General features: G+C 43.5%; 1 protein-coding gene across 1 annotated transcript in view; it reads right to left on the bottom strand.

Annotated features, from left to right (window-relative positions):
• The window catches only part of NPHP4 (nephrocystin 4), a 353,374-nt gene that overhangs the window by 280,478 nt on the left and 53,584 nt on the right, over positions 1-19,312 (bottom strand). Inside the window, exons 5-7 of the mRNA XM_073656722.1 lie at positions 12,064-12,128; positions 8,142-8,297; positions 843-979 (exon numbers count right to left, since the gene is read on the bottom strand). Of these exons, the coding sequence (XP_073512823.1) occupies positions 843-979; positions 8,142-8,297; positions 12,064-12,128 (358 nt within the window). The remainder of the gene's footprint in view (positions 1-842; positions 980-8,141; positions 8,298-12,063; positions 12,129-19,312) is intronic.

The raw sequence follows: 19,312 nt of genomic DNA, 5'->3' as shown, positions 1-19,312 counted from the left end.
AGACTTCCTGGTCTCCAAACACACAGGCAGAAAAAACTCAGTGGCTGGACAATTAACTTGCCGAATCCCACCCTTAGGGTGAAGATATGGCGAGTTGCCGTCCCACCAATCTCTTACAGCCACTCACAAAAAACCCAACCCTGTCATGGCCGATTAACCACTCTCAGCACATAACATGTAGGAGAAAAACATCTGGGTTTTCCCATCACGGGAGACAGCAATCTTCGTGATGCATATCTCCCCTCACTTACATTGCCAGTGACTCTGTCACAACCTTTTTTAAACCTTAGAGAACCATAAAACACTACCCCTTTAAAAGAAAACAGTGAAACAGGTCTAGATCAGAAGTGCAAAACCTTTTCGGGAGTGAGGACCACTTCGTTCTACTAAATCACTACCGGGATGGAAAACATAAAGGGATATTATTATCGGAGACTAACAATTATATGCCTAACCGATAGCAGTCCTAAAAGATGAACCAGCACCTTTAAGAAAAATGGGGGTCCCCTTCTCCCCCAATTAGTACTCCAGATATGAGGAGGCCATGGGTGTATGTGGTTCTTTCCATGGTAAAGTCAACTGCCATAAACTTGACTGAAGAGGGTCACATGAATAAGCGGCCATTATCCTAAAGTGTATGGGGGAAGGGAGCAGAGATATTCGAGTGTCACTCCTCTTTTCTCAGACATGGAAATTACATTTAAGCAGCAACAAGCAGGCAAGCCTGTCTGTCTGCGACCAGATAGTACGGGGCAACACAAAATTTCATTGAGGGCCAGTTGTGGCCCAAGATTCTCAAGTTGTGCTCCCCAGGCACAGAAGAAGTATATCATCACCATTACCTTAGGGAAACGATCATTATTGACCAGAGCTATTAGTTCTTCTTCAAACTTCTCCAAGGACGGATACAGGAGCAGACACAGTTTATCCAGGTGACACGTCACTGTCCTCTGTAAGTGAGACTTCTTTAAAGAATCAGCTTGAAAATTAGAAATAAAGGTTTGTTAACTGTAAATTATTACTAGACATGGAAATATAACCTGCATATTATGTTCATTATACTACAACAGAGAGCAATTACTCATCTAATCAGTAAAGATTTCCATAAAATCCAATAGATCCTACCAGAACTTTGCAAACCCTAAGAGTTAATATAAGAAACCGACCTACAGTGAAGGTTCACCATGGAAGACTTTTTTTAAAGGGCCATTTCCTTCTTATAGAGTGTTGTCACACCGCTAAGTATTTATGAACTCTGGGACCTCCACTGATCCTGAGAATGGAGGGGCCACAGTGCCATTTTTTCCCTACACAACGGGTACACCATGGGCTTCTGTGCAGGAACAACAAGCAAGGTGATCCTCTATTCTAGGGAACGGTGGGGGTCCCAGCTGTCAGCTCAAAAAGTGAAAGCATATCTTAGAGATCCTTCACAATGCCATCCCAGAGATATTCCATAACTTCACAAAATGAGAATGCCATCTCATACATCAGCTGTGTTCGGGCAGTAGGACAATTCATGTGCAACAATTGCTGCATCAGCTAAATGGAAACGATCCTACAGATATTTATGGGATCACTTTTGACATCAGCTTCCCTCCAGTTTACCACACCAGATATAAGAGGCACCTAGAATGGAAACAAAACCTTAAAAGGGAATTCGCATAACTCTTATATTTAGGGAATATTCACAGGATGTGCCCAAAAAGTAGAGTTGATGTGGGTCCCACCAATGGGTCCTTCATATATCTCCAGAACAGAACCGACGCATCACCGTCAGTGGAGAGGTAGTTGGCACTGCCATACAAATCAATGGGAATTATAACCACCTGTTCTGGATGTAGATACAGGTCACACTGATGGGACATCTACTATTGGGATATCCTGTGGATATGCCATAAATGCACAAGGTGTGAATACCCCTTTAATGGTTTAAACATTTTGCACAGCTTTAGATTGTGAACGCGTCTGGGACAGGAATAAACTTACAACATTCTGGTGCTATATACACTGCTCAAAAAAATAAAGGGAACACTCAAATAACACATCCTAGATCTGAATGAATGAAATATTCTCATTGAATACTTTGTTCTGTACAAAGTTGAATGTGCTGACAACAAAATCACACAAAAATCATCAATGGAAATCAAATTTATTAACCAATGGAGGCCTGGATTTGGAGTCACCCCCAAAATTAAAAAGTGGAAAAACACACTACAGGCTGATCCAACTTTGATGTAATGTCCTTAAAACAAGTCACAATGAGGCTCAGTATTGTGTGTGGCCTCCACGTGCCTGTATGACCTCCCTACAACGCCTGGGCATGCTCCTGATGAGGTTGAGGATGGTCTCCTGTGGGATCTCCTCCCAGACCTGGACTAAAGCATCCGCCAACTCCTGGACAGTCTGTGGTGCAACGTGACGTTGGTGGATGGAGCGAGACATGATGTCCCAGATGTGCTCAATCGGATTCAGGTCTGGGGAACGGGCGGGCCAGTCCATAGCTTCAATGCCTTCATCTTGCAGGAACTGCTGACACACTCCAGCCACATGAGGTCTGGCATTGTCCTGCATTAGGAGGAACCCAGGGCCAACCGCACCAGCATATGGTCTCACAAGGGGTCTGAGGATCTCATCTCGGTACCTAATGGCAGTCAGGCTACCTCTGGCGAGCACATGGAGGGCTGTGCGGCCCTCCAAAGAAATGTCACCCCACACCATTACTGACCCACTGCCAAACCGGTCATGCTGAAGGATGTTGCAGGCAGCAGATCGCTCTCCACGGCGTCTCCAGACTCTGTCACATGTGCTCAGTGTGAACCTGCTGTCATTTGTGAAGAGCACAGGGCGCCAGTGGCGACTTTGACAATCCTGGTGTTCTCTGGCAAATGCCAAGTGACCTGCATGGTGTTGGGCTGTAAGCACAACCTCCATCTGTGGACGTCGGGCCCTCATACCACCCTCATGGAGTCGGTTTCTAACCGTTTGTACAGACACATGCACATTTGTGGCCTGCTGGAGGTCATTTTGCAGGGCTCTGGCAGTGCTAATCCTGTTCCTCCTTGCACAAAGGAGGAGGTAGCGGTCCTGCTGCTGGGTTGTTGCCCTCCTATGGCCCCCTCCACGTCTCCTGGTGTACAGGCCTGTCTCCTGGTAGCGCCTCCAGCCTCTGGACACTACGCTGACAGACACAGCAAACCTTCTTGCCACAGCTCGCATTGATATGCCATCCTGGATGAGCTGCACTACCTGAGCAACTTCTGTGGGTTGTAGAGTCCGTCTCATGCTACCACGAGTGTCAAGCACAACCAACATTCAAAAGGGACCAAAACATCAGCCAGAAAGCATTGGTACTGAGATGTGGTCTGTGGTCCCCACCTGCAGAACCATTCCTTTATTGAGCGTATCTTGATAATTGCCAATAATTTCCATCTATTGTCTATTCCATTTGCACAACAGCATGTGAAATTGATTGTCAATCAGTGTTGCTTCTTAAGTGGACAGTTTGATTTCACAGAAGTTTGATTTACTTGGAGTTATATTCTGTTTAAGTGTTCCCTTTATTTTTTTAGCAGTGTGTATTTCTCTTGCTAACATAGTGCCAACATGTTCTGCAGTGTTGTACAGAAAAAAAGTCAATGATCAAGATCAACAGCTATCTTTTGGCCAAAGTTAAGGGAGAGCAAGCCTTTTCCAGACTCCTTTGGCGGGAATTCTCTTGCAGGGGATCAAAAATATAAGACATTTAAAAGGGAATTTGTCACCAGGCTTATGCTGCCCCACCTGAGAGAAGCATGGTGTAGGGACAGAGACCCTGCAGTTTTGATAAAATCTCTTATCAACTGGGGATCTACCAGTCCTCTCAATGCTGAATTCTGTATAACCCCACATTGTGCATAGGCAGAAAGCTGCCAGTTAGTGGGGGGGGCAGAGTTATATAGAGCAGAAGGACTACATGGCAGGAGACAACTAGTCCTCTAGTAAAAATCTCCTGCTCATAAATGAGATGTTATAACTACAACAAGCAGCCCAGTAAGTGACACATCTGTGGATCTTTTCGGTCCGCTGAGCTACAGCAGTTACACCTTTTCTCTGGGTGTTTGTTTGTTATCCTTGCTTTAGTCTTTTTAGGTTGACAGGTGTTTTCATTTATTCATTTATCCGCTCAATCACCTTTCGGGTGCGGCTAGATGTAGTTTCCCCCTGCTGGCATTTTATAATGGTGATAGTTTGGATGTCCAGCCATACTGCTATAGTTCAAGCCAGTCAGTGAAAGACCAGCTAAGGCTTCTCTCTCTGCTGATTATGATTTTCACCCTGTACCTATCTTCTGTTTCTTTTTAGGAAGTAGGAGGCATATTCTCTAGGAGTACATACTTTATCTTTTCATTTTGTATTTCGTGGTTTGTTTTACTCACTCTGGGATCTTTCTATTTCAGCACACGTTCCCTTCTGTAGGTAATTCACACTCTGCTCTGCCCTCCTTAGGAGGAATGTGAAGCGCTCAACGGCATTTCAGGCAGCATAGGTCTGTTAAGTCTTTTCCAGCCCACGTAGCGACCGCTAGGGACTGCGGGTCAGAGTCTCTAGTCTGTACAGGAACCGACTGGGTCAGCGGCAGTTTTTTAGCGCTTTACCTAGTTTTCAGTGCCAGTTGTTACACAATCATAACACTGCCTCTAAACTATGCTGCTCTCAAAACCGTATGACAGATCCCCTTAAAGTTCAAACTGTCCTATCATTTTCTCCCCTGACGCCATCTGTTTTCATGGATGGGCTGCTACTACCAAAATTAGAGTGCCCAGCTTATTTTATATCATAGGAAGTCAATTAACCTATTTGCATGCTTTTGGAGACCCCAGAGGTAACCCACTGAAACTAAGGGGAGTACATATGAACTCCAAGCAGCTCGGTTCTAGCCCTGGTTAGATTCGAACCCAGGACCAACAGTGCTAACCATTGATAGATGATAAATTGCCGCCACTAAGACTCCATCTGTCATGTATCAGGGGCTAAAAAAAAAAAAAAAAAGAGGGTAAAACTAACGTATAAGTGATTGGTATGGACGACAGCACCCCAGTTTCTCTATTCTGCACACAAGAGTTTCCTCTTTTCTACATGGCTAGGCATTAAACCACCTTTTATTCCATCACTTTGAATGTAACACTAAAATTTGTATGGATTAAGGAAGGTCTGTGGGGGACGGCTGGTGTTCTCACAGTACAATGACCATGAACATAATAAGAGAGGGACAATAAGAAACCAAATCACGGCTCAGGCTCAAAGCCAAGGAACCTTTCATCCGAGCATCTGCATTTCTTATTACGCTAATTTAAGCCGCGTGTTCCATCCAACTTCTATACACAGGCGAAGGACCGCCGGCCCGGCACTACGTACCGCTGTCATTAATAAAATATGGCCCATTACACAAACATGCATGTTAATCGTGTTCTCCTTGTTTGTTGCTTTTCTGTAGTAAATGTGTCTGCAGGAAGAAATAAATGAGTTTCTATTGTAAATCTGTCTATGGAGGCTTGGCTGTGGATATATGGCGGTGGTGCTGTTTGCAGATCTCGGAGGGGACGGAACTGCTGCTCCCCTCTGATGTAGGAAATGTCAGAGCAGCGGTGTGCGTGTCCAGACTGCTCATTTATATTCCCCCATCACTTGTTTTACAATAAAAACTGTAGAAATGGTTCAGGTTTTTTCAGTTCTCATATTCAACTGCTTATATGCATGGATACCCCTGAAAAGACTCCGGGTGTCAGAACAGTAGTGTTATTACCTGGAGAATTAGTGGAACATCACAGATGCAAATGTAAAACTTCTCCTTATAGAAGAATTATACTAGTCGCAAATGCAATTTTATAGATGTATTATAGGGGGCAGTAAAACGATTGTACATAGTAGAAGTATTATAGTAGCAGTATTTATATACCAAGGGGCAGTATTATAGTAGTTATATTCTTGTACATAGGAGCAGTATTATAGTAGTTATATTCTTGTACATAGGAGCATTATTATAGTAGTTATATTCTTGTATATAGGGGTAGTATTATAGTAGTTATATTCTTGTACATAGGGGCAGTATTATAGTAGTTATGTTCTTGTACATAGGAGAAGTATTATAGTAGTTATATTCTTGTACATAGGGGGCAGTATTATAGTAGTTATATTCTTGTACATAGGGGCAGTATTATAGTAGCTATGTTCTTGTACATAGGAGAAATATTATAGTAGTTATATTCTTGTACATAGGGGGCAGTATTATAGTAGTTATATTCTTGTACATAGGGGCAGTATTATAGTAGTTATGTTCTTGTACATAGGAGAAGTATTATAGTAGTTATATTCTTGTACACTGCTCAAAAAAATAAAGGGAACACTTAAACAACAGAATATGACTCCAAGTAAATCAAACTTCTGTGGAATCAAACTGTCCACTTAGGTAGCAACACTGATTGACAATCAATTTCACATGCTGTTTTGCAAATGGAATAGACAATAGATGGAAATTATTGGCAATTATCAAGACATCCTCAATAAAGGAGTGGTTCTGCAGGTGGGGACCACAGACCACATCTCAGTACCAATGCTTTCTGGCTGATGTTTTGGTCACTTTTGAATATTGGTTCTGCTTTCACACTCATGGTAGCATGAGACGGACTCTACAACCCACAGAAGTTGCTCAGGTAGTGTAGCTCATCCAGAATGGCACATCAATGCGAGCTGTGGCAAGAAGGTTTGCTGTGTCTGTCAGCGTAGTGTCAAGAGGCTGGAGGCGCTACCAGGAGACAGGCCAATACACCAGGAGACGTGGAGGGGGCCGTAGGAGGGCAACGACCCAGCAGCAGGACCGCTACCTCCGCTTTTGTGCAAGAAGGAACAGGAGGAGCACTGCCAGAGCCCTGCAAAATGACCTCCAGCAGGCCACAAATGTGCATGTGTCTGCACAAACAGCTAGAAACTGACTCCATGAGGGTGGTATGAGGGCCCGATGTCCACAGATGGGAGTTGTGCTCACAGCCCAACACCGAGCAGGACGCTTGGCATTTGCCACAGAACACCAGGATTGGCAAAGTCGCCACTGGCGCCCTGTGCTGTTCACAAATGACAGCAGGTTCACACTGGGCACATGTGACAGACGTGACAGAGTCTGGATACGCCGTGGAGAGCGATCTGCAACATCCTTCAGCATAACCGGTTTGGCAGTGGGTCAGTAATGGTGTGGGGTGGCATTTCTTTAGAGGGCCGCACAGCCCTCCATGTGATCGCCAGAGGTAGCCTGACTGCCATTAGGTACCGAGATGAGATCCTCAGACCCCTTGTGAGACCATATGCTGGTGCATTTGGCCCTGGGTTCCTCCTAATGCAGGACAATGCCAGACCTCATGTGGCTGGAGTGTCAGCAGTTCCTGCAAGATGAAGGCATTGAAGCTATGGACTGGCCCGCCCGTTCCTCAGACCTGAATCCGATTGAGCACATCTGGGACATCATGTCTCGCTCCATCCACCGTCACGTTGCACCACAGACTTCCAGTAGTTGGCGGATGCTTTAGTCCAGGTCTGGGAGGAGATCCCACAGGAGACCACCCGCAACCTCATCAGGAGCATGCCCAGGCGTTGTAGGGAGGTCATACAGGCACATGGAGGCCACACACAATACTGAGCCTCATTTTGACTTGTTTTAAGGACATTACATCAAAGTTGGATCAGCCTGTAGTGTGTTTTTCCACTTTAATTTTAGGGGTGACTCCAAATCCAGGCCTCCATTGGTTAATAAATTTGATTTCCATTGATGATTTTTGTGTGATTTTGTTGTCAGCACATTCAACTTTGTACAGAACAAAGTATTCAATGAGAATATTTCATTCATTCAGATCTAGGATGTGGTATTTGAGCGTTCCCTTTTTTTTTTTTAAGCAGTGTACATAGGGGCAGTATTATAGTAGTCATATTCTTGTACATACAATGCAGTATTATAGTACTGTTTTTGTACATAGAAGTAGTATTATAGTAGGCATATTCTAGTCTATGAGGGTGGTACTATGGTGTTAATGAATGGTCTTGACAAGTAACAAAAAAAAATTGATATAGAGACTCATTCTTACTTTAGTATTGTCACAAAAGAAAGCACTCACCTGTCTCATCTCTCCCTTGTACGAGACCAGGAATTCTTTCTGATCCTGAAACCAGAATATTCGGAGGGAGCAGATGAGAAACGTTTTTCAGTGCATTGTGTGTCCTGACATTGTACTGAACATGGCTCTTCTCAATCAGCGTCATATGTCTGCTCACTGAAAGGAAACCATTACAAGTAAGAATTGGAACTAAATTGTGGCAATTTCAGATTGAGATGTACATCAAAGATTGGAGGACAATTTTATTTTGTCTTGCAGAGTAACACAATTTACATTTACAAAACAGCTGAAGAAAACCTCCAAAAATGAAAAGTGAGAACCCTGCATGCCTGAGAAAAGTGACTTCATACTCGTCCTGCGCGCCTTTGGCGTTCCTGACAATCCAGACTCCTCTGCCTCAGTTTTTCTGTAGAGGATATTCCCAAAAATATCCCCCGAGCTATCTGACACTATTTCTTTTGAGCTGAAGTCCAGCATATCACATTATCACTGCCCTATACGCAGGACTTTATACAAGCGTGTCAGACGGTTCAGTATAGATTCCATAGGGAACGCTGGGTCTGGTAAAATGAGGGCATATGAAGAAGCTCTTCAGAAAGTGGTGGCATCAGTTTAAAATCGTGAAACTAGATGACTGGTTCCCTTTAAAAAAACATTCAGATTTTTGTTTCTATAAACAGCGCCACTCATGCCCATAGGACGCGTCTAGAATTGCAGTTTAGCCTCACTAACTTAATCAAGCCTATTTTATTTCGGGAAGTGAAGACTAGCCCTTATGGAGACCCCTTCAAAATGTATAGCCACATCTATTTCAAATCGGACTTTAAAGAGTTATTAAAAGTCAAAAGATGTGTGACAACTTGCAGATCGCTGGGCATTCAACTGCTGGGGAATGAAGCAGAGGCCGCAGAAGCGCGACCACCCCACTCCCCCATTCGTTCCTCAAGCTCCCCAGCAGTCCCATAGAGAGTAAGCGGTGGCTCCGTACAAGTCCGGTGGATGGAGCGGGCTCAGGAGCTGAGTCCGCACCATACTGCGCGGGTGCCGACTGTGTTATACAGCTGAAAACCATGCGCTATCGCAGAGGATTGACTGCTGACAAAGAAAGTGGCATTTAAAAAACGGAAATGGGGGGACAGTGTTTCTTTGAACCTCCGCAACATGATTGCAGGGTGTGGATGGGACCATCGTGGCTGCCAGGGGGCTTAATGAATGCCCCTGTATCTGCTACATTTATATACATGTGAAGCCCAGCCTATGGCTATGCTTCATAGCATATCGGTAATTTTTGTAATACACTGCAATTACAGTATTGTGGTGTATTTTACAAGCAACTGAGAGTTACTTGGTTCAAATTCAACAGGGAAGGTAATAAGAAATAAAAAAAAAAAGTAGAAAAAAAAATTGTAAAAAGAAAAAATACAAAGTTCATATCCCCTTCTATTTCCCAAAATGTAAATAAAATCTAAAACAAAAATGAAAAAAAATAATCATATTTGGTATTGTTGCGTGCGTAACTGTCCGAGTAAATAACATATCATAATATTAATCCCATATGGTTAATGTTGAAATGGAAAAAAAAAATCTAAAATGGCAGAATTGCTGTTATTTTGAACAACGCACCTCCTAAAAAAAATTGCAATAAAAAGAAATTGGTCATATGGACCCCAAGAAGATAATGATTAAAAAATACAACTAGTGGGACAAAAAATAAGTCTTGATACACCTTTATAAAGATTTACAGCTCTAGGAAGGCGAGAAGGAAATATTCCAAGATAGGTGGGGGGTCCACAAGGACTCGGTTGTCAAAGGGCTCACCCAAGGTGGAAATCCCATTGGTCTGATCCTCACCAATACTTTGGGTACATGATTACTGGACAACCCCTTTAAGATTGTTTTATACTGGTTACCTATCCTCAGGATAGGTCTTCAATATCAGATCAATAGTGGTGCGACACCCTGCACCACTGCCGCTTAGCTGTTCTCAGAGGCGGACTGATGTGATCAGCTGCGGAGCGGACAGCACAGCTCTGTCAACAGTACAGTGGCCACAGCGGGGTACTGCAGATCCATCCCGATTTACTCGAATAAGGGCAGATGTAAAGCATTCGGTCACAGGGGATGCAACTCATCCCTGATCACCGCAACTTATCTGGTTATCATGTCAGTCATATTAAATATTCAGTTCCTCCTTTCTCCTCAACCTAAATTTTGTAATACTCCTGAATGGGGCCCAAAAGTACTCCCATCAGTGCAAACAATGGTCTATTTTTTAACAAAGGGCCATTTAATAAAAGATTTCCATATTACAATTAGAACTAACAGTTTTCTTTCCGAAAGTAAAAATCTCATCTGGAACGTCTCGCCGCGGCAATGGTTTCATTAATGGGCGATAATTCTTCGTTCCAGGACACAGAATCAATTAAAATTTCACTTTCGTGTCTTCAAACAACTTTGGACAATTTGGACAATCTGCTGCATTATCCAGAAGTGGTTTAGGAGAAAGCCTTTTACTGGGTGGTTTTTTTTTTTTTTTGCTTGAATTATATCTTCTCCCGGATAATTCGAGCAGGCGCCTGGCGCAGCATGTTAATTAGCTTATGTGCCTGGCAAAAAGCTCTGCAAATTATTATACGAGCATTAAATTAAAACTGTTCCTGTAGATGCAGGGACGCTTCCTGAAGAAGAGCGTGTCCGATGATTAACCCATTCAGCCTTGTAGGTGCTGGCCATTTTAATAGCAGAAAAAAAAAAACAGCTTTTTTTTTTTATGTGCAAAAGCAACCAGAAAACTGGATTAGCTATGTCGCTTACGCCTTTTGCAGGGGATTGCAGTAGATTAGGTACCCATGGTTACGCTCATATAGTGACAGTTAGTTGTTAGTGGTCATAACAATGGATATGTAAGCTACTGCAATGCCCTGCGCATGAGGTAAGTGACATAGCTAATTAGAAGAACTATACTACATTTCAAATTAGAGGTATTTGCTAATAGTATTATTATTATACCGACTACATATTGGGATAGGCTCTTGGAGATGGGAATATTCCTTTTAAGGCAGTACAGAGTATTTTAGGAGTAGGAGCTAATTTCAGCATAATTGCGCCTTATACTTATCCTATATTACCGGACTGAGAGTAATGTATCCAGACGTCTTTCCAAGCAAAAAAAAAGAATATTTTTTTTCCCCTTTCTACTAAAATTTTGCTTCTCTCCAGCGAATTAATTACCGGCGGCAGAATAACGCGGCAAAAAACATTTATACAATTACTCAGAATAAACAACCGGAGACAGGAATAATAAAAAATCCACAGAAAGAGCTGAAAAAAATACAATGGCCGGTGATTAAATAGAAAAATGATGTACGTTCCCATGTGCGATAAGGTGTAGCGCAAGGAGAACCTGCAATTAAGTTTTTACCAGCGTACATATAAAAGAAAATTAAGAACATCCATCTTTCATACGTGTTCCTATATTCTTCCTAGTTTTCCTCCAGGCTGAGTTAGATGCTCTCCAATACTTCATTTTTTACGGTGGTTTATCAAGGTAGAATAGATAAATTGCACAGCTCGGCCCTTCTGGAGTTCGAAAAAGGTTCTTAATATTTTTCAAGACACCTGTAATTTTCTGGCGCCCCCCAGTGGACAAAGCTGAAGTGACAAAATCGCTAAATACATCATTCTTGACAGCAATAGGGGATGGCCGTACCCCGAGGGTATAGGAATAGCTATGGGAACTAGGCCTCTACACTTGAGGGTCAATATTCAGGTATATTGACCCTCAAGTGACATAACTGATGTAAACTAACCTCACATTGGACATATAATTCCTTATGACATCAGGATCTGTTATCCTCTGCTACGGCAGGCTGCATAAAACCTTTGGGAAGGTCAAGAGGTGGGATAAATAGGGGCTACTTACACTCAGCCAAGTCTTTAAAAGCAGGATGTAGCAATACTCGAGGTGATCCATGGTGAAGAGTCAACCTAAAAACAAACAAAAAATAAAACCACGGTAGTAATGTAATACACCCTAAATTTAAGAGTTATCCCCATCTTCATGGATGGATAGTGCATGTAAATAGAAGCACTTTTGCAATTTACTGCTTATTAAAATTTGCATCCGTTCTTGAGATATTAACACTTTTCTTTTGTTTACCGTCCGCTGCCTATGAGACCGACCACCGCTGCTGTCCAGCTTGTAATAAACACTGTGCTGCTGAAGCTGACAAGAGATTAGGAGGTAACAGCCCTCTCCAGGGATCATGCCCAGATTCAAAACAAGGGCTTACAAGCTCAATAGAAAAGACATTGTAAGCACTGTGCGTCTTCTGCTGTTTAGCAGCGGTGGTCGGTTTCCAAGGGAACGGGATGTGAAAAAAAAATGATATCTCAAAAACGGCTGAAAACTTTAATAGACAGTAAGTTCTAAAATTGCTCGTATTTATTAACACCATCTGATAATAAACCATTAATGAAGACGGGAATAACCCTTCAATCCAAATTAAAACAAAAATAAATTTTTACAGTCAGGGCTCGCGTAAATAACCAATCATATCAGACGAGTGCTATGTGTGGTTTTTACTCATACCCATGTTATTGTATGGGGCTGTGTACATGAAAAATCGGCAATGCAAGTTTAAGGTTATGTTCACACAGCATGGTTTTTTTGAAGCGGTTTTTGATGCAGTTTTTTATGCAAATTTTCAGTTGCCTTTTGCAGTATCAGCAAAGTCTATGAGAAACCAGAATTCTCTGTTCACACATGCTTTTTTTTTTTGCTCAGGATTTTAGGCTTTGCATGGTTTTTTGGAAAATAGAGCACGTCACTTCTTTCAGAAAAACGCTGAAAGAAAAATGTATCAAAAACGCACCAAAATTTGTTTCTTCAGCGTTTTTCAGCATTTTTGATGCTAAAATAGAATTTTTTTTCACAGAACTTTATGTAAATGCATAAAAAGACAGAAGGACAGTGGAAAAAAACGATGAAAAAAAATGTTGAAAAAGAAATGCACCAAAACTGCAAGAAAAATCCTGAACAAAATGCCCTTGAAGATCAGGTTTTGCTGCAGAAAATTGACACAAAAAACCCCATGATGTGTGAACATAGCCTAAGGGTCTGTGGAGAGCATTGGACCGCACTTGAATGCCGTCTGTGTTGTCCAATGTTCACGGACAGACATAATGAAAAAAAAAGGTGGAGAAACTTTTTTAACTTTTTTTAGGTTTTTAATAACCCCCATTTTTTATAACCAGCAAAGACAAAGCAGATAGCTGTGTGCTGATGTTAATAGGCTGGAAAGCTCCATGGATATTGAGCCCTTCTCAGCCCAATAAGACCAATTGACAGCTGTCTGCTTTCCCTTGGCTGGATATTAAAAAAAAGGGGGGACCCCACTTCGTTTTTTTCAGGGCTGTGGAGTCAGGAGTCGTGGAGTTGGAGCCCATTTTGGTCGAGTCGGTATAAAATGGAATAACTTCGACTCCTGAAATATATAATAAATTGGGTGCAGTAGTTCAGTACAGTTTGTGAGGAATATTTTTTCATAAGAATTTGGGAAAGTTATGAAATGTCCTATAAATGTCTGTCCTATTCCTGATCTAAGGGTCTAGACTTTTAGCTGAGATGAATCTGTGCTACAGTAAATTTATCACTTAAACATGAGCCATGTATGAGGGAGTCGGAGTCGGAGTCGCAGTTGGTGGCATAGAAATTGAGGAGTCGGTGTCAGAGGTTTGGCTTACTGACTCCACAGCCCGGTTTTTTTTTTTTTTCATTTATTTAGTAACAAGTACAGTAAACTACACCCGTAAGGCACTGCTCCACTCCTCCACTTGGATTTCCGCCTTCTGGTTCAAGATTTTTTTTATTTATATTCTACTAGCTATTGAGCCCGTTATAAGCCTTGGTGGCGAGCATTTTTATTGGTATATGGTCTCCCATCCCGGTATTTGTGCTGCCCCCATCCTGGTATGCATGGCACCCCTCACCCCCAATCCTGGTATGCATGGCACCCCTCACCCCCATCCTGGTATGCATGGCACCCCTCATCCTGGTATGTGTGGCCCCCTCAACCCCCCCTATCCTGGTATGTGTGGCCCCCTCAACCCCCCCAATCCTGGTATGCGTGGCCCCCTCAACCCCCCCCAATCCTGGTATGTGTGGCCCCCTCAACCCCCCCAATCCTGGTATGTGTGGCCCCCTTAACCCCCCCAATCCTGGTATGTGTGGCCCCCTCAACCCCCCCAATCCTGGTATGTGTGGCCCCCTCATTCCTTTCACGCGGCACAAATACAAAAAAAGAACACTTATACTCACCTTTCTTCCCTGTGTTCCAGTGCTGCTATGTCCTGTTGTGCCAGAGGTCGGGGGAGGAGTGCAAATGTGTCTTCAGTAAAATGGCACCGGATAGGGCTATGCGCATGCGCCAATTCTAACGGCGCATTCATCTCCCGGCTACCGGCCCGAGGACAAAGAACGGTCTCCCGGATAGGTGAGTTGTTAGGGGGCCGGAGATGGCAGTATGCGTTCAGTGCTTACGCATACCACGATCTCCAGGGCCACAATCCTCATCCTAAACTCCTTGTCGCGCTTGCGCAGTCTATAGAGGCTTCAGACAGATGGACGCTTGTACGATTATTATATTCTATGTTATTTTAAGTCATTTTCCTAGCCACATTTGTTTGCAGGGCAATTCTCCTGCAATTACCCCCAGCTTCCTTTTTCAGCCCCCTAGCCCTTACTATGACCATTTTACAGCACCAAACTTCGGGTCCCCATTGACTTCTATGGGGTTCAGGTTCGTGGTCAAGTTCTCGTACCTGAACCCAACTTTGGACTAAAGTTCAATCGAACATCCACGGATCTGCTCATCCCTAGTGACCAATCATCTACAGTAATCACAACCATTCACGATGCCAATAGAAAATGACAGAGTAATCACCGTCCTCTACCAATGTGGTCAACGGGCGCATGTTCACTAACCACCTAAATCCCCACAGATGTAGGGATTAGGCCAATGGACGTTTCCCATAAATGAATGGGTGACTGGAACATTGAGGTTAGTAAATGGGAACGCAGAAGAGCCAACCAAATTTTGTACTAAAATAAAATAAAAAATTCCCTGTAAATAATTCTATAAAATCGTCCGGTTTTATATTTTTAGGAGAATGATAGTCTGACTTGTGATTAATATTCTATGAGAGGCAGAGTGACCGCAGGAAAAAAAATAAAAAATAAATAAAAATAAAATGTGCCAACGCTTCATGCTCCGGTAACTTAATATCTCTCTAACCAAATATACTATTAGACACCCATTTCATTCTTCAAATCAGCAGAACATTACATACAGCAATACAGACGTCTCTTTAGAGAACTGTCAGGGATAATGACAGTTTTCTCGTCTAGATGACTGTATTGCCACATTTATTAAGCAGTTTTTGTAGGATCCCCGGTTTTTCAGGCGGCACGTTCAACCGTGTAATCATAGCCACAATATGCTATTATATCAATCTAAATGAGAGAGCATGGTCCAAATTACACCCAAATAAAGAAGGAAATATTTTCAAACATTATTTCATCGCTTTTTTTTTTTCTTTTTCTCCTTCTCTGTAATGCAATCCCAGGAACAGAAGCCATCTGGGCACTTCACGGTGCCAGTCTTTAATTTGAGAATTCGCACGCAGCCATCATTAGGCTCCTTAACAAACACCCCTAATTCTGGGCTTGGAAAGGAGGATTCTTCAAAGTCTGACAAAGGTCACTTGTTTCTTTTAGTTCTTTATATTGTGTTATAAAAATGTTACATCCATCCATGATGGGTCCAGTAAAGAGGGGCTAATGCAATCAGTAAGGGGATGTTCACAAACAGCAGATTTTCTGCAACTGAAAATATGTTCTATTCATCCGTTTTAGCGGGCGAGCACATGGGGGTCTACAAGAACCATTTAAATGAATGAAACAGTAACAGGAATTTCTGCAACTTGTGAATTTACACCAAACAAAAAGTCAGAGCTTCTCATAATCTGGAAAAACTTCTAATGAACGGCTCTTCAAAAGGTTTCATCAGCTCCTCATTAAACATGGCCCAATAAAACCTCACTGTAAAGGTGTTTCAGCGATCTCACAGCAGGGGCCTGATCGTTGCTACCTGTCAGACATAACGAGATCGCTAGCGAGATCGCTATTGCGTCACCAAAACGTGACTCATCAGCGATCTCGCTAGCGATCTCGTTATGTGTGACGGGGCCTTAAGAAACCTCCAGGGTCAGGAATTTTGTTCCTGCGCCTCTCCAGTCCCGAAATATGATCCTCTCTTTCCTTTACATAAATTTAGTGAAATCATAGACAACTGGGTGGGGTCTTCAAGAAGAAGCCCCCAAAAACAGGACAAGATTTACAAAAAGGGAAGAGGAGGTTGTATCTCAGGAATGGAGAGGCGCAGAAACAAAGGAAAAACAATGCCGGATTCAGAAGAAGAGAGGCATTTACACCAGGTAAAAAATAAATATATTATGTATATATTTTGACAGCAAGTGACAAATCCTCTTTAAGGAGGATATATATATAGTGGCAGGACAACTTGCTTGGCCGCTTCCGGAAGTAGACTCAGGAACCCGCGTTTTCTCTGCAGGCTTTATTAAATGGCATAAAGCCCAGCTGCAATTCAGCAAAATAAACACAGCCTTACTGGCAAAACGACAAAACAAATGAATAAATAGCAGAGTCTATAGGAGTATGAGATTCACCCATACATGTTGAAGTCCGAGCCTTTAGCTCTGTCCTGAAGCTCTCCCAGTCTGTAGACCTCGCCTCTCCAAACACAACAGAAAAAAAAAAAAAAAACAGGACTGAACATTTAAAAGTTGCTCAGCCACACTCTATGAGGTGGAGGTATGGGGAATGACTTCCCTCCCATCTCTAAGTTATTCCCATAAAACCACACCCTTTAAAAAGTTAACCCCCAGCATATAACATGTTGGCAAAAAGTTTATTGGTTTCAGTTTACATAGGCTAGCAACTTGCGTGACACATACCTCCCCTCATAAAATCTTATAAATCATACCAGTGACTGTCACATATTCCCCCCCTCTGCCCAAAGCCAGGGGTTTGGGCACCTTCCGATACCAGACAGGGAATTCTAGAAAGGGCATCAGCGTTCCTGTGTAACTTCCCGGGCCTATGCTCTACGTGAAAGTTGAAGTCCTGAAGAGCTAGGAACCATCTAGTTACCCTGGCATTTTTACTCCTCTTTTCTCTCAACCATCTCAACGGGGAATGGTCTGACAACAACTTAAACTTCCGGCCTAGTAGGTAGTATCTTAGTGTATCTACGGCCCACTTTATGGCTAAACACTCCTTTTCTACTATTGCGTCGTTTTTCTCACAGGAGGAAAGCTTTCGGCTCAGATAGAGAATGAGATGTTCTTCCCCATTTATCTCTTGAGAGAGTACAGCTCCCAGATCAACCTCTGAAGCGTCTGTCTGGACCACAGACTCTTTCTTAAAGTCTAGTACGACCAGGACCGGCTGTTTACACAGTGCTGACTTCAACAGTTGAAACGCTGTCTCCTCCGTCGACTTCATGGTTGACCTGGTGCCTTCTAGGAGATCCGTCAGTGGTGCAGCCACCATGACAAAATTTGGGATAAACCGCCGGTAATATCCCACCATTCCCAGTAACGCTCTTACTTGCTTCTTGGAGAGCAGTTGCGGTCAGGTATGAATTGCCTCCACTTTATTGATCTGCGGCTTTATTTAGCCTCTCCCGAAGACATAGCCCAAGTACTTGGCCTCCTCTTTTCCAATGGCGCATTTTTTTGGATTTATTGAAAATCCTGCCTTCCTTAGAGCATCCAGAACGGCCTGTAGTTTAGGTAGATGACTAGCCCAGTCTGGGCTAAAGACTACAATATCGTCAAGGTACGCTGTGGCATACTTCTTATGTGGGGTTAGGATCCGATCCATAACCCTCTGGAAGGTGGCTGGGACCCCCTGTAGTCCAAACGGCATCCGACTGTATTGAAAGCACCCATCAGGTGTCGAAAAAGCAGTCTTCTCCTTGGATGTCTGGGACATGGGGATCTGCCAGTAGCCCTTCGTCAGGTCGAGAGTGGTGATGTACCTTGCCGGTCCAAGCCTCTCAATAAGTTTGACGCAGGGCATCGGGTACGTGTCTAGCATCCTCTTCATCTTGTCAGAGATCACCTGCCGGCGGGCTTCCGGAATCCGCTCCAGCTTCAGATTCCCTCTTACATGTGACTGTCAGCACGTCATGCTCTACCTCCTGAGTATGCCCCGGCAACTCCGAGAACAACTCCTGATTTCGCTGTAGTAGTTCTCGACACTGTTGCTTCTGGGAGGGTGAGAGTCTCTGCTATAGTGACCGACTCCAACTAGCCTTCGGGGACAGCTGCCAGGCAAGGAGTTTCCACCGGTTCCCGGTCCCGCCACGGCTTGAGCAAGTTCACATGGTATACTTGGTGCAGCTTTCTTCGGCCAGGTTGGTGGGCTTTATAATTAACTTCGCTGACTTTCTCCACCACCTCGTACGAAGCTTGCCATTTGGCCAGGAACTTGCTCTCGATTGTAGGGATTAGCACTAAAACACGGTCCCCGGGCTGGAAATGCCTCAGCCTCGCCAATCGATTACAGACCCTTGCCTGGGCTTCCTGTGCCTGGAGGAGATGCGTTTTCACGATCGGCATCACTTTTGCCATTTTTCCTGCATCTGGGCGACATGTTCAAAGATGCTCCGGTGTGGCGTAACCTCGCCTTCCCAGGTTTCCTTAGCAATATCCAGGAGACCTCGCGGATGTCATCCATACAGGAGCTCAAACGGAGAGAAACCGGTAGAGGCTTGTGGTACCTCCTTTAACGAGAAGAGCAGGAAGTAGTCCCAGTCACATCCATCCTTCTCTAAGACCTTCTTGAACATCGCCTTCAGGGTCTTGTTAAAGCGCTCCACCAGGCCATCGGTCTGCGGATGGTAAACGGAGGTTCGCATCTGGGTAATTTGAAGCACTTTACACAGCTCCTTCATGGCCTTGCTCATGAATGGGGTTCCTTGGACTGTCAGGATTTCCTTTGGCAGGCTGGTCCTGGCAAAGAAGTGGACAAGTTCCTTGGCTACGAATTTACTTGATGAATTTCGTAGCAGTACCGCTTCTAG

The sequence above is a fragment of the Phyllobates terribilis genome, unplaced genomic scaffold (assembly GCF_046119375.1).
Source record: "Phyllobates terribilis strain yellow unplaced genomic scaffold, ASM4611937v1 Scaffold_12__6_contigs__length_324123572, whole genome shotgun sequence".
Lineage (NCBI taxonomy): Eukaryota > Metazoa > Chordata > Amphibia > Anura > Dendrobatidae > Phyllobates > Phyllobates terribilis.
This window is presented reverse-complemented; position numbering and strand designations above follow the sequence as displayed.